A 12,500-nucleotide genomic window follows, 5' to 3' on the forward strand; every position below is an offset into this window, starting at 1 on the left:
TATTTTATTTTTTTTAAACATACGATGAATCGGATTCGATGGACTGGTCGTGATCTTTTTTATTCTTTGGTAATGGTTTTACAAAGGTAATTGATTCACTTTCATTTTGTGAGGAGACATCATTTGTTGATAACAAATGAGAAGAAATGGTTTCGATTCTGGAAATGTATCTATTTTCCATTATTTCTATTGATTGTATTATCACTCCCCTCCAAAAAAAAATAAAATAAAATAAAAAAAATAAGGGTGATTCGTTTTTTTTTTTTTTTTTTTTAAAAAAAAAAAATAAAAATTAAAAAAAAATAAAATTTTAAAAAAAGGTAAAATAGTTAAAATTTTTTTTTTAAGGGGTGAGGAATAAAAAAAAAAAAAGATAAAAATAAAAAAAAAAGATAAAAATAAATTTAATAATAATTATTATCTGTTTTCTTTAATTAAAAAAAAAAAAATATAATTAAGTTTTTATTTTTCCTCCTTGGAGAATTAAAATCCAAAATATGTCTTTTAATATTTTATTTTCATATTAAAAATCCATACCATTGTAGTAGTTCATCACATCTCTAATATTAAAAGGGGGTACCATTTTGGTTAACTTTCAGTGATTGATACATTGGATGGATGTGTTTTGGTGGCTCTTTTTTTCTCTCGCTGATGTCAATTTTTATTTATTTTTAATAATAAAATCTAAATTGAATAAAAAAAAAAAAAAAAACAAATTGAAAAAATTAATAAAACTGATAAAAAAAAAAAAAAAAAAACCTGTTTAAAAAAAGTTAAACAAATAAATTTTTGTTTTAATTGGGTTTTTTTTTTTTTTTTATTCAATTTAGATTTTGTAGATATGATTCTTCTAATTTGTCGAACAAATCTAATTTTTTAATTATTTTTTTATTTTCTTTTTTTTTTTTATTTTTTTTATTTTTGGGTTTTTTATTTTTATTTTTTTTTTTTTTGAATTTTTTTTTTTTTTTTTTTTTAATCCATTTTTTATTTAATCAAAATTCAATTTCACCCCCTCCCTTTTTTTTTTTTTTTTTTTTTTTTTTTTTTTTTTTTTTTTTATTTTTATTTTTATTTCTAACAACATAATGTTTACACAATCAATACCAGAATGTTATAGTTGTAAACAACCAATTACAGAAATTTGTTTAACAGCATTTGGGTTACAATGGCATCCACATCATATTGGATGTAATGTGTGTGGTAAAGATTTTTCAGATGGTTCAAGATGTGAAGAAGGTCCAGATGGATTCGCCTATTGTTCAAAGGATTTATTAGATAAATTTGCTCCAAAATGTCAAAAATGTAAACAAGCAATCATAGGTCAAACTACTAATGCTGTTGGTAAAACTTATCATCCTGAACATTTTCAATGTGAAACTTGTAATGTAAGTTTAAAAAATCTTTAAAAATAATTAATTAAATAAATAAATAAATAAATAAAAAAAAAAAAAAATAAAATAAAATGAAATGAAATTAATTAAAACGAAATTCAAACAATAATATTTATTTATTTAATTTTATTATAGATGGTATTAACAGGTAATTTCTATCATACTGATGATGGAACACCATTTTGTGAAAAACATTATTATGAAAAGATTGGTTTCTTATGCAGACATTGTGATAAACCAATCATTTCTGGTAAATGTATCACTGTTGGTACAACTCGTTTCCATCCAGAACATTTCTTTTGTCAATTTTGTAAATCAAATTTATCTGGTGTAGGTTATAAAAAACAAGGTGATAAATGTTATTGTAATGAATGTTTCTTAAAATTATATGGTTAATTTTTAAAATTTAAAATTAGAATTAAAAAAAAAAAAAAAAACAACTGTAACAGTAATAAAATTATATAAATTAAAAAAACAAAATTAATAATAAACAATAAATATTAATTATTTACTATTTGTATTTATATTTGGTTTTTTTTTTTATTATTTTATTATTTTATTATTATTTATTTATTCTCATCATTATATTTATTTATTTGTTTATTTTTTTTTTATTTATTTTTTTTTATGATGATTTAAATTATTATTATTATTATTATTATTATTATTATTATTATTATTATTATTATTATTATTATTATTATTATTATTATTATTATTATTATTATTATTATTATTATTATTATTATTATTATTATTATTATTATTATTATTATTATTACTTTATTTAGATTAATTAATAAAATGGCATTACAGGTGGTGAAGTTGGTGGTTCAACATTTCTATACCATTCTGGATTCTCTAAAACAAAGTTACGATAATATAATAAAACAACTAATGGTTGGCCAAGTACGATTGATATCCAGAAAATTACATTTCCCAAGTTTCTACCATTCATCAAATTTTTAGTTAATGCAATTAAAACCATCTAAAAATAAAAATAAATATAATTAAATAAATGGATTAGTAATTAATAATAATAATAATAATAATAATAATAATAATAATAATAATAATAATAATAATAATAATAATAATAATAATAATAATAATGATTTGTTTGTTTTTCTACTACTACTACTACTACTACTAATACTACTTACTTGACTCATGATACCAAAGAAACCCCATAATTTTAAAGAATGGAAAGGAATACTAATAACTAATTCATGGAAAATAGCAGATACAAAGAAACACATGAAATAACCCATATTTTTACTGAAACCTCTTCTTCTCATTGGTGTATAAATTAAAACTACCATCCAATGATGAACAGGCATATTCCACGTTCTCCAAAAATAATCTAAACCTGTACTATTCCACCAATCTCTATAGAATTCTCTATCACCAAATCTTGTAATCTCTGCAACAATATTTAAATATAAATGGAAAAACACATAAAATCCTAATAACCAAACATATAAATTTGGTAACTATATATATATATATATATATATATATATATATATATATATATATATATATAATAAAAAAAAATATATATATTAGTATTAAATTAATTATTAATTATTAATTATTAATTGACTTACAGATAATTTCATAATTCTTTCAACAATTAAAACTATATCAATCTTTTCTAAAGGTTCAATACTATTTTGAACTAATGGTAACATATATTGATTAACCATCCAAAGTATTAAGAGAGAGAGAGATAAAGCCTCAACGATTCTTCTAAGTAGATAACCTTTTCTAATCTTTGGAGAACGTGGATAACTTAATTGGTATACTAAAGTTGGTACCAACATGAACCAATAGGTACTACGAAGTGATAGATTATTTGGATAGATTGAAGTATTGGTTGGATCGATTACAAATTTCTTATTGTCAGGATTCAATTTACGTTGTTTACTATTCTCATAGGCATAACTAATGATCTTCATACTGAATGTGCAAATCAAAATCATAACGATGATACCAGATGCTGGATTCGGTGAGAATGCAATGATCGAACCTGATGGTACTATAATCACAGCTGCACAATTTATAATTCGAAGTAAATAACAAATACGATCTGGTAACAATTGTTTTGCTGCTGCTTTCTCTATTAAATAAGCTGCAATAATAAATAGATTTATCATTAAACTTATCATTACACCTGGCCATCTATGATATTCTGATATCTTGTATAAATCTAAATTAATTCTAATACCATATAATAAATGATTTAAAATTACTAATCTAAAACTTGCAGTAATCTAAAAAATAAATAAAAAATTAGTATTATTATTTTTATTATTATCTATAAATTTAAAATAAAATAAAACATACTAATAAAATTAATAATAAATTTAAGAAACCTCTATAAGATGAACCATTTGATTCACTACTAAGAATTGATGGACGAAGTGTGAATAAACCATTCATTGTCATTTTTTCTTCTTGTTTTGGTGGTGTTGAGATCTTATTATTATTATTGTTATTATTATTATTATTGTTGTTATTACCATTATTATTTTGATTGTGGTGGTGGTGGTGGTGGTTGCTGTGGTTGATGGTACCTTCATCATCAGTTAATGGTTGAACATTATTATTAGTTGGTTGTTTTGATTGAATTTGTGTATTGATCTTTCTTTGAGTTAAATTTGATTGTTTACCATTTGCTGATGAAAAGGTTGGACTAGTGTTGTTTTGATTATTGTTGTTTGTATTTCTCTTTGCAAGAAAGAATTCACTGTCGGATTCTGATTCACTATCAGAGAATGATATCTTTGGTGCATCAATACGTGATTTAGTTCTATCTAATTTATGAAATTCATGTGAAATGAAACGATTTCTAACACGTTCTGTTTCATTTAATTCGTTTAATTTTGAATTTCTTTGATCTCTTCTTTGTTGTTGTTGCTGTTGCTGTTGCTGTTGTGGTTGTTGTGGTTGTTGTGGTTGTTTATCCATTGAATTGTTTTTATTGCCATTAGATGGTGGAATTGGTTCCATAGCAATAATGATTGTTCACAATTTATTTTATTTTATTTTTTTTTTTATTAAAAATAAAAAATAATTTTTAATTTTCAAAAAAAAAAAAAAAAAAAAAAAATTAAAAAAAAAAATCGATTATTAAAAAAATTAAAAAAATTAAAAAAAAAAAAAAAAAAAAAAAAAGTGGGGCATCCATTTGCCCTAGTGTTTTTTATTAGATTTTGTAAAAAACCAATTATGTTTTTTATTTTTAATTTTTTTTTAATTTTATTTTTTTTTAATTTTTTTTTTTTTTTGAAAATAAAACATTTCGCCTTAAATATCTTTTTTAATACAAAACCATCGAAAATGAACAGATAATTTCAAATTTTTTGGAGAGGGGGCATCAAAAAAAACTAAAAAAAAAAAAAAAAAAAAAAATAAAATTAAATTAAAAATGAAATTTTAAAAGAAATTTAAAAAAACAGAAAAAAAAAAAAAAATAGGCTTCTAATTCAAATAAATTAAAACCATCACATCAGATAACACCTGGTCACAATTACACTATTTTTTTTTTTTTTTTTTTTTTTTTTTTTTTTAAAAATTATTTTTTTATTTATTTTTTTTATTTAATATTTTTTTTTTTCATTATTTTTTTTATTAATTAAAAAAAAAAAAAAAAAATTTAACCCCATTCCTAAATATAACAAAAATTATACACACAAACACCCAATCTTTTATTCCGCTTAATTATAAAGAATTATTATAAATAATTAATAAAGGTTTGGTTTTTTTTTAAAAAATATAATTAATAATTAAATTTTTTTTTTTTTTTTTATTATTTTCATTTTTTTTATTATTTTTTTTTTTTTTTTTGTTAGTTTAAATTAAAAAATATATTATTTAACCTTTTCATTTTTTTTCATTATTTTTGTTAAGGGTATTTTTTATTTTTAAAAATAGAAAAATTAAATACTCAAGAATGGATGTAAAATATATTATCAATAAAGATCAATTGCACCAAGCCAGAAATAGTGCACTCCACGCTCACGAAAAGGTAAAGATATTTATTTTTTTTTTTTTTTCAAATTTTTTAGGAAATTAAATTAAAACATAAACTAAAAAATAATATCTTCTTTTTTTCTTTCTTCAAAAATAAAAAAAAAAAAAAAAAAAAAAAAAAAAAAATCTAATCGATTTAATCTAATGTCATAATATGCTACAACAACTATGAATAATAATTAGTATTATAAAGACTTTAGTCAATTATTAAAAACAAATATTAATAATAGACCAGTGATTGATATGGCTAGTGATGAACATAAAGCCAAAACACATAGAGATGCGATAGAAGTTTGTAAGATGGGAGTTTTAGATGTTAGAGTTATTCAGAAAGATCCAAAGATATTCTTGTCCTATTTAACGAGTTTATCAAGTTGTGATATGTCATTGATGGCTAAATTAGTCATTCATTTCCAATTATTTGGTGGTACAATCTTAGAGTTGGGTACAGAAGAACACCATAATAAATACTTTCCAGATATTAAAACCATGAGAATCGTTGGTGGTTTCGGTATGACTGAAATGGGACATGGTTCAAATGTTAGACAAATTGAAACAACAGCTGAATATGACCATACTACAAAAGAATTTATAATTAATTCACCAACTCGTTCAAGTACTAAATTTTGGATTGGTAATATGGCAAGTAAGTAATCATATATATATATATTAATATATATATTTGTTATTAATAATTATTTCAAAAAAAGAATATGGTACACATATTGTTTTATTTTGTAGATTAATTTATAAAGGTGAAGATAAAGGTGTACATGGTATAGTTACACAAATTAGAGATTTAGATAGTAAAAATGTATTTCCAGGTATTGAAATTGGTGATTGTGGTCCAAAGATCGGTTGGAATGGTATTGATAATGCTTGGATTAGATTTACAAATTATCGTGTTCCAAAAGAAAATTTATTAAATAGATTTGCAAATATTTCAGATTCTGGTGATTATACTTGTAAATTATCAACACCTGGTAAATTATTTCAAGTTACAATATCTCAATTAGTTTTTGGAAGGTAATCATAATTAAAATTATAAAAATATAAAGTGTGTTTTTAATTAACTATTACTAACACATATTTTCAATTTAAATATCAATATATCTAGATTATTATATATTTGTGGACCAATTAAAGCATTAACAATTACATTAAGAACCGGTTTAACATATGCATTTAATAGAAGACAATTTGGTGAAAAAAATAAAATTGAAGAATTAATTATAAATTATCCATCACATTATCAAGTGTTATTACCAATGTTAAGTCATTTGGTTGCATTCGAATTTGCAAGAGATTCAATCATTGAAAGATTACTTGAACCAAAAACTACTGATGAAAGATTAGATGAAACAAATTCAACAATTAGTGGTGTAAAAGCATTAGTAAATGAATATACTATGATTTATTTAAATAAATTAAGAACTTTTTGTGGTGGTAATGGGTAAAAATATTCATAATTTATTAATTTATTAATTTATAAATTAATTACTAATTTTTTAATTTTATTATTATTATTATTATTATTATAAAAAAGTGTATCATCATTTAATTTATTTGGATATTATAGAAATGAAATGGATATTTTTCAAACAGCAGAGGGTGATGGAGCAGTATTATATCAACAATTGGCTAAATTTTTATTATCAGAATATAAGAAATGGTATAAGAAAGAAGGTGTTACAGGATATATAATTAAAGAGGTTCAAACTTTTTTAGCAACTAGTAATCCAATGTATACTCATACTAGATCAATTCCATATATTCTATCGAATGAATTTCATCATCATGCATTCCTTTATAGATTTGAACGTATTCGTTCAACTGTAATCGAGAAACTTAGTCATTCAAAATCAAAGAAATTGACATTCCTTCAATCTTGGAATGATTCACTACTATACATCATAGATATGGCAAAGGCTTATTCTCATCTTTACATTTTAGAACAAAGTCATCTAGCAATTAGAAGATGTCAAGATCCTTCAACAAGACATTTACTCAATGATTTGATTAAACTATATGCTCTATCAAATATTGAACAAGATTTTGCTTTCTTTAGAAATTGTAATTTCTTATCCTCTGGTAAAGCATTTGCAATATCTGATGCAATCAAAGAACTATGTATTGGTATTAAACCTTATGCACTTCAAATCATTAATTCTGATTATAACATTTTAATTGATCCACTCTTAAATATTCCTTTAGCAAATTTGGATGGTGATTATATTAATCATATGGCTGATTGTGTTGGTGTTCCAAAATCAAATTTATAAATAATTAAAATAATTAATAATTAATAATAATAATAATAATAATAAAAATAATAAGTCATTTTAAAAATGATATGCGGTTTTATATCAAATGAATATAAACATTTGGTTTATAATTTAATAATAAAAAATAAATAAATAAGAAAAAAAATTAATAAATAAATTAAAAATTTTAAAAAAAGGAAATTTTATTTTTGTGTTTTTTTTTTTTATTTAATTTGAAGATCATTTTTTATTTTTTTTATTTTTTTTTATTTTCTAAACAAAATATTTTTTTATTTCTTTTTTTTTTTTTATTTTTTTTTAAAATGGTAATTAAAATCCAAAAAAAAAAAAAAAAAAAAAAAAGATAAAAATAAAAAAATAAAAATAAAAAATTTTGGCTTGAAAAAAAATAAAAATAATTATTTTATTGGTTACCAGAGTGAACAGAAACCACACGTGTAACATATTGAAATTAATTTTTTTAATTTTTAAATTTTTTTTTTTTTTTTTTTTTTTTGAAAATTAAATTTTTCAGGAGGAAAAAAAAAAAAAATTATTAAACATTAAATAACACATCACCCACCCACCCTACAAAAACAGTAACAATAAAAATGGGAAGAAAAAGTAAAAGTAATTTAGATTTACCACAAGAAGAACCACTTACAGTTACAAGAAGTGGTAGAACAATTATAAAACCAAATCCAGTTGTAACAAATACACCAGTAAAAAAAACAACCAAAACAAATAAAAAATTAAAAGAAAGTAGTGATGAAGAAGATTCATCATCAGAAAATGAAGAACCAATTTTAGAGAATCAAAAAAATAAAAAAAAGAAAGATTCAACAACAACATCAACTGTAAATAGAAAAGAAAAAAAACCAACTACACCAAAAAAAAAACAACAACAAAAATTAAAAGAATCAGATGATGAAGATGATTCATCATCATCATCATCACCAAGCATAACACCACCAAAATCTTCAAATACATCAACCAAGAAATATACTCTTGAAGAGTTAGATATCATTACAAGAGAGAATAGAATTGTTTATATTAAATTTTTCATTTTTTCAATTTTAATGGTAGTTGTACCACTTTTAGCCTTTAAAATATTTAATACTACCGTTGGTGATTATCTTGGAATTAGTAGACAAGATAGAGTAACATATGCTGGTGTAGCTTCATTATGTGGATTAATTTTAGTTATGGCTGCTTATAGTGTCATGGCTTATTTTGAAAAATAAATTTAAAAATTTTAAAAATCTAAAAATAAAATTAAAAATAATAATATTATTATTATTTAAAAATAGAATTTCTTTTTTTTTTTTTTTTTTTTTTAAATATACAACATTTTTTTTTTTTTATTATTTTATTATGATCAAAAGAACAATTTATTGTTTACTTTTAATTTCTTCAATTGAATTTTCAATACTTTCAATTTCTTTTAATTTTGCATTATAAACTTTAGAAGTTTCATCGATTTTAGATTGTTGACGATCTCTTAAAACTTTATTTGGAATTGATGCAAAGGTTGTTTGAAGTTGTGTCAATTGTTTCTTTATAGTTTCAGATTCTTGTTGTGATTTTCTTAATAAACTAATTAAATTAATTAATTCTGTATTATCGGGTGCACTTGGTAGTGGTACTGGTGGTGGGGTTGAAATAGTTGGTTGTGAAGATGATGAAAATGAAGATGATGATGAAGCTGTTGTTGTGGTTGTTGTTGCATTTATTGTTGCATTTGTTGCATTTGGTATTAAACTTGTTGTAGTTGATAATATTGGAGAATTTGTTTGATTTGTTGATGATCCGATATTAATTTGTGGTGTGGTTGGTAGCATCTCTCCACTATTTGAAATTGAAGAAATTGGTTGAATTGATGACGATGCTTGATTAAGTGGTGATGATGTTTTACTATATATTGGTGGTGTAGTAGTTGTTGTAGTTGTAGTTGTAATTGGTGGTGTTGAAATTATTGATTGTTGAATTGGTGGAGTATTAAGTGGTTGTTGTTGTTGCTGTTGTGTTGATGTTTCAATGTTAGTGGTACTATTAGATAATGATGACGCACTTGAATTTAAATTTTGATTTGGTAAATCTTGTTGCTGTTGGCCTATTGTTATTGTTATTGTTATTGTTATTGTTATTGTTATTGTTATTGTTATTGTTATTGGTATTATTATTATTGTTATTATTATTATTGTTATTATTATTATTATCTATTTGGATTGGTTGTGATGGGTCAGTTAGATTTTGATTATTTTGATAATCTCTATCTCTATCTCTATCTCTGTGTTCTCTATGTTCTCTTCTTCTCTTTTTATGTTCCCTGTGCTCTCCATCTCTACCTTCTCTATCACCTCTATCTCTGTGTTCTCTGTCACCTCTATCTCTGTGTTCTCTGTCACCCCTATCTCTATGTTCTCTGTCTCTATGTTCTCTTCTTTCACTTCTATGTTTTTTCCTTTCTTCATGAGATCTTGGTGAAGTTGGTTGTGGTTGTTGTTGTGGTGGTAGTTGTGATTGTTGTTGTGTTGGTGTTGTTGGTTGTTGTAAAGGTGAAGAAGGTACACCACCAACATTAATATTAATACCACTACTACCAATACTTTTTGAAAGATCATCAGGAGATTTAAATGATGAATCCACAGTAGCAGGAGAAGAAGGTATTGGAAATTTAATTTTCAAACTAGTTGGTGTACTACCAGTTGAACTACCCATACCACCAATACTATTACTACTATTAATTGGTTGAATTGATTGTGTTGATGATTGTAATGATTGTTGTTGTTGTTGTTGTTGAGATTGCTGTTGTTGTTGTTGTTGAGATTGCTGCTGTTGTTGTTGTTGTTGTTGTTGATTTTGATTTTGATTTTGAGTATTTACAAAGTTACTACTGAATGTTCTACTATTACTGCTGCTACTACTACTACTACTTCTATCACTTCTTGATCTTCTATCTCTCTTTGAACTATTTGGAGATCTTTCTTTATCTAAAGGTGATCTATCAGACATTGAAATTGGTTTACTTCCACTGAAACGAGTTAATCTATCATCATCACTAAATTCATCATCCAAATTAATCATATTCATATTATTATTATTATTAAAATTATTATTCCTATTTCTATTATTATAACTATTATTATTATTATTATTACCAAATGATTGATAATTATTTGTAGATTTAACTTTTAGAGTTCTAATTTGATTTTCAATTTCATTATCATCTAAACCAGATTCATCATTACTATCCATATCTTCAATAACGATTTGATCATCAGCTTTCTCTTCAAAAATAACGGGTTCTTTTGAATTTTGACCAAATAAGTCATTACCATATTTATCCTTTAAATCTGCCAATGATACAAATTCAATCTCTTCTGAATCTGCATAACCTGGTTTAATTAATCTAACTAATTCCTCTTCAATCTTTGCTAATTCCGTAATTTTATCCCTATTATATGTTTTAAACTTTCTTTTTACTATATCTTTTGTTGCTGCTGTTAAACCTGTTTGTAATATATTATTTATTGTATTTGGTGCCGCTGTATTTGGTAATGGTGTCGTTGTGGTTGTGGTTGTAGTTGTAGTTGTATTATTATTATTAGAAGTATCCATTAAATCATCTTGGTCAGATTGTGTTGGTGGAGGTGGTGGTGGTGGTGGTGGTGGTGGATTATCATTTACAATTATCATTTGACCGATATCAGCAGTTTTATAAAAGTTTACTCTATCAAATGTTTTATGAGATTCAACAATACATGGTAAATCAACCAAGTTTGCATTATATTCTTGATCACCAAATTTAATTTGAATTTGTCTATCATTTTTAAAATGAAAATCAACTGGAATATCCATTTGTTTTTGTTTAATCATATTTCTAACTTGATCGGCTAAATGTAATGGTAATCTAAATAAAATTTGATCCTCTGATTCATCTGGTCTACCATATCCTTGTAATCCACCTTCAATTGGTATATTTGTTATATTATTATTATTATAGTTATAATTTCCATAGTTATTATTATTATTATTATTACTACTAGTATAATTATTATTATTATAACTACTACTACTACTACTATAATTTCCTCCAATAGAATTTGTATTGACTTCTATAAAATCGAAATTATTATTATTATTCATTATAGCAAAATGCTATATAAATTATTTTATTATTTTGTTTAGATATTTTAATTTATTAGTTCAATGAATCCTGTTTGCTATTGGTTGCCTAGTTAAAAAAATAATAAAAAAAAAATAAAAATAAAAATAATTTTTAAAAATTGAAAAAAAAAAAAAAAAAAAAAAAAAAAATAATTTTCCAAAAAAAATTTTTTTTTTTATTTTTTTTTTATTTTTTTAAATTAATAAAACTCGAAATAATTATTTAAATTAATAGATAATTATCTCTATTTTTTTTTTTTTTTTTTTTTTTTTTTTTTTTTTCAGATATTTTAGATATTTTAGATTTTTTTTTTTTTTTTTTTTTTTTATAAATTTTAAAAATTAAAATGGCAGAAGATTTAGAAATTTCAAAAGGTAGTAAAGAAGAACAATATGAAAATTTACTTCCACAAATTGAAGGATTATTAACAGGTGAAAATAATCAAATTGCAAATTTAGCTAATGTTACAGCAGCATTAAAGGAACAATTCAATTTCTTTTGGGTAGGTTTCTATCTTGTTGATACAGAAAATGAACTCGTTTTAGCTCCATTTCAAGGTCCAATTGCTTGTACACGTATTAGAAAAGGTAGAGGTGTTTGTGGTACTGCTTGGCAACAAGAGAAAACTTTAAT

General features: G+C 22.9%; 7 protein-coding genes across 7 annotated transcripts in view; 4 read left to right on the plus strand and 3 right to left on the minus strand.

Annotated features, from left to right (window-relative positions):
• The window catches only part of udkD (adenylate cyclase domain-containing protein), a gene marked incomplete at both ends in the record, with an annotated part of 1,675 nt that extends 1,494 nt beyond the window's left edge, over positions 1–181 (minus strand). The window contains one exon of the mRNA XM_640539.1: positions 24–181. Coding sequence (XP_645631.1) covers positions 24–181 — 158 coding nt within the window. The remainder of the gene's footprint in view (positions 1–23) is intronic.
• A 907-nt stretch (positions 182–1,088) lies between these two features.
• Positions 1,089–1,790, plus strand: DDB_G0271356 (hypothetical protein; the record flags this gene model as incomplete). The annotated part of the gene is made up of 2 exons (XM_640540.1): positions 1,089–1,388; positions 1,530–1,790. 2 exons carry the CDS (start codon positions 1,089–1,091, stop codon positions 1,788–1,790), a joined length of 561 nt encoding a protein of 186 aa, XP_645632.1.
• A 400-nt stretch (positions 1,791–2,190) lies between these two features.
• Positions 2,191–4,409, minus strand: dgat1 (diacylglycerol O-acyltransferase 1; the record flags this gene model as incomplete). Its single annotated transcript, XM_640541.2, has 4 exons — positions 2,191–2,382; positions 2,558–2,887; positions 3,005–3,670; positions 3,744–4,409. 4 exons carry the CDS (start codon positions 4,407–4,409, stop codon positions 2,191–2,193), a joined length of 1,854 nt encoding a protein of 617 aa, XP_645633.2.
• A 943-nt stretch (positions 4,410–5,352) lies between these two features.
• DDB_G0271340 (acyl-CoA oxidase) lies at positions 5,353–7,714 on the plus strand (the record flags this gene model as incomplete). The annotated part of the gene is made up of 5 exons (XM_640542.1): positions 5,353–5,427; positions 5,616–6,078; positions 6,143–6,458; positions 6,550–6,885; positions 6,979–7,714. 5 exons carry the CDS (start codon positions 5,353–5,355, stop codon positions 7,712–7,714), a joined length of 1,926 nt encoding a protein of 641 aa, XP_645634.1.
• A 593-nt stretch (positions 7,715–8,307) lies between these two features.
• On the plus strand, positions 8,308–8,940 carry DDB_G0271358 (hypothetical protein; the record flags this gene model as incomplete). The annotated part of the gene is made up of 1 exon (XM_640543.2): positions 8,308–8,940. One exon carries the CDS (start codon positions 8,308–8,310, stop codon positions 8,938–8,940), a length of 633 nt encoding a protein of 210 aa, XP_645635.2.
• Positions 8,941–9,748: 808 nt separating this feature from the next.
• Positions 9,749–11,845, minus strand: taf7 (transcription initiation factor TFIID subunit; the record flags this gene model as incomplete). The annotated part of the gene is made up of 1 exon (XM_640544.1): positions 9,749–11,845. One exon carries the CDS (start codon positions 11,843–11,845, stop codon positions 9,749–9,751), a length of 2,097 nt encoding a protein of 698 aa, XP_645636.1.
• A 368-nt stretch (positions 11,846–12,213) lies between these two features.
• The window catches only part of gafA (GAF domain-containing protein), a gene marked incomplete at both ends in the record, with an annotated part of 477 nt that continues 190 nt past the window's right edge, over positions 12,214–12,500 (plus strand). Inside the window, one exon of the mRNA XM_640545.1 lies at positions 12,214–12,500. This exon is cut by the window's right edge and continues 190 nt beyond it. Coding sequence (XP_645637.1) covers positions 12,214–12,500 — 287 coding nt within the window.

The sequence above is a fragment of the Dictyostelium discoideum genome (genome assembly GCF_000004695.1).
Source record: "Dictyostelium discoideum AX4 chromosome 2 chromosome, whole genome shotgun sequence".
Lineage (NCBI taxonomy): Eukaryota > Evosea > Eumycetozoa > Dictyosteliales > Dictyosteliaceae > Dictyostelium > Dictyostelium discoideum.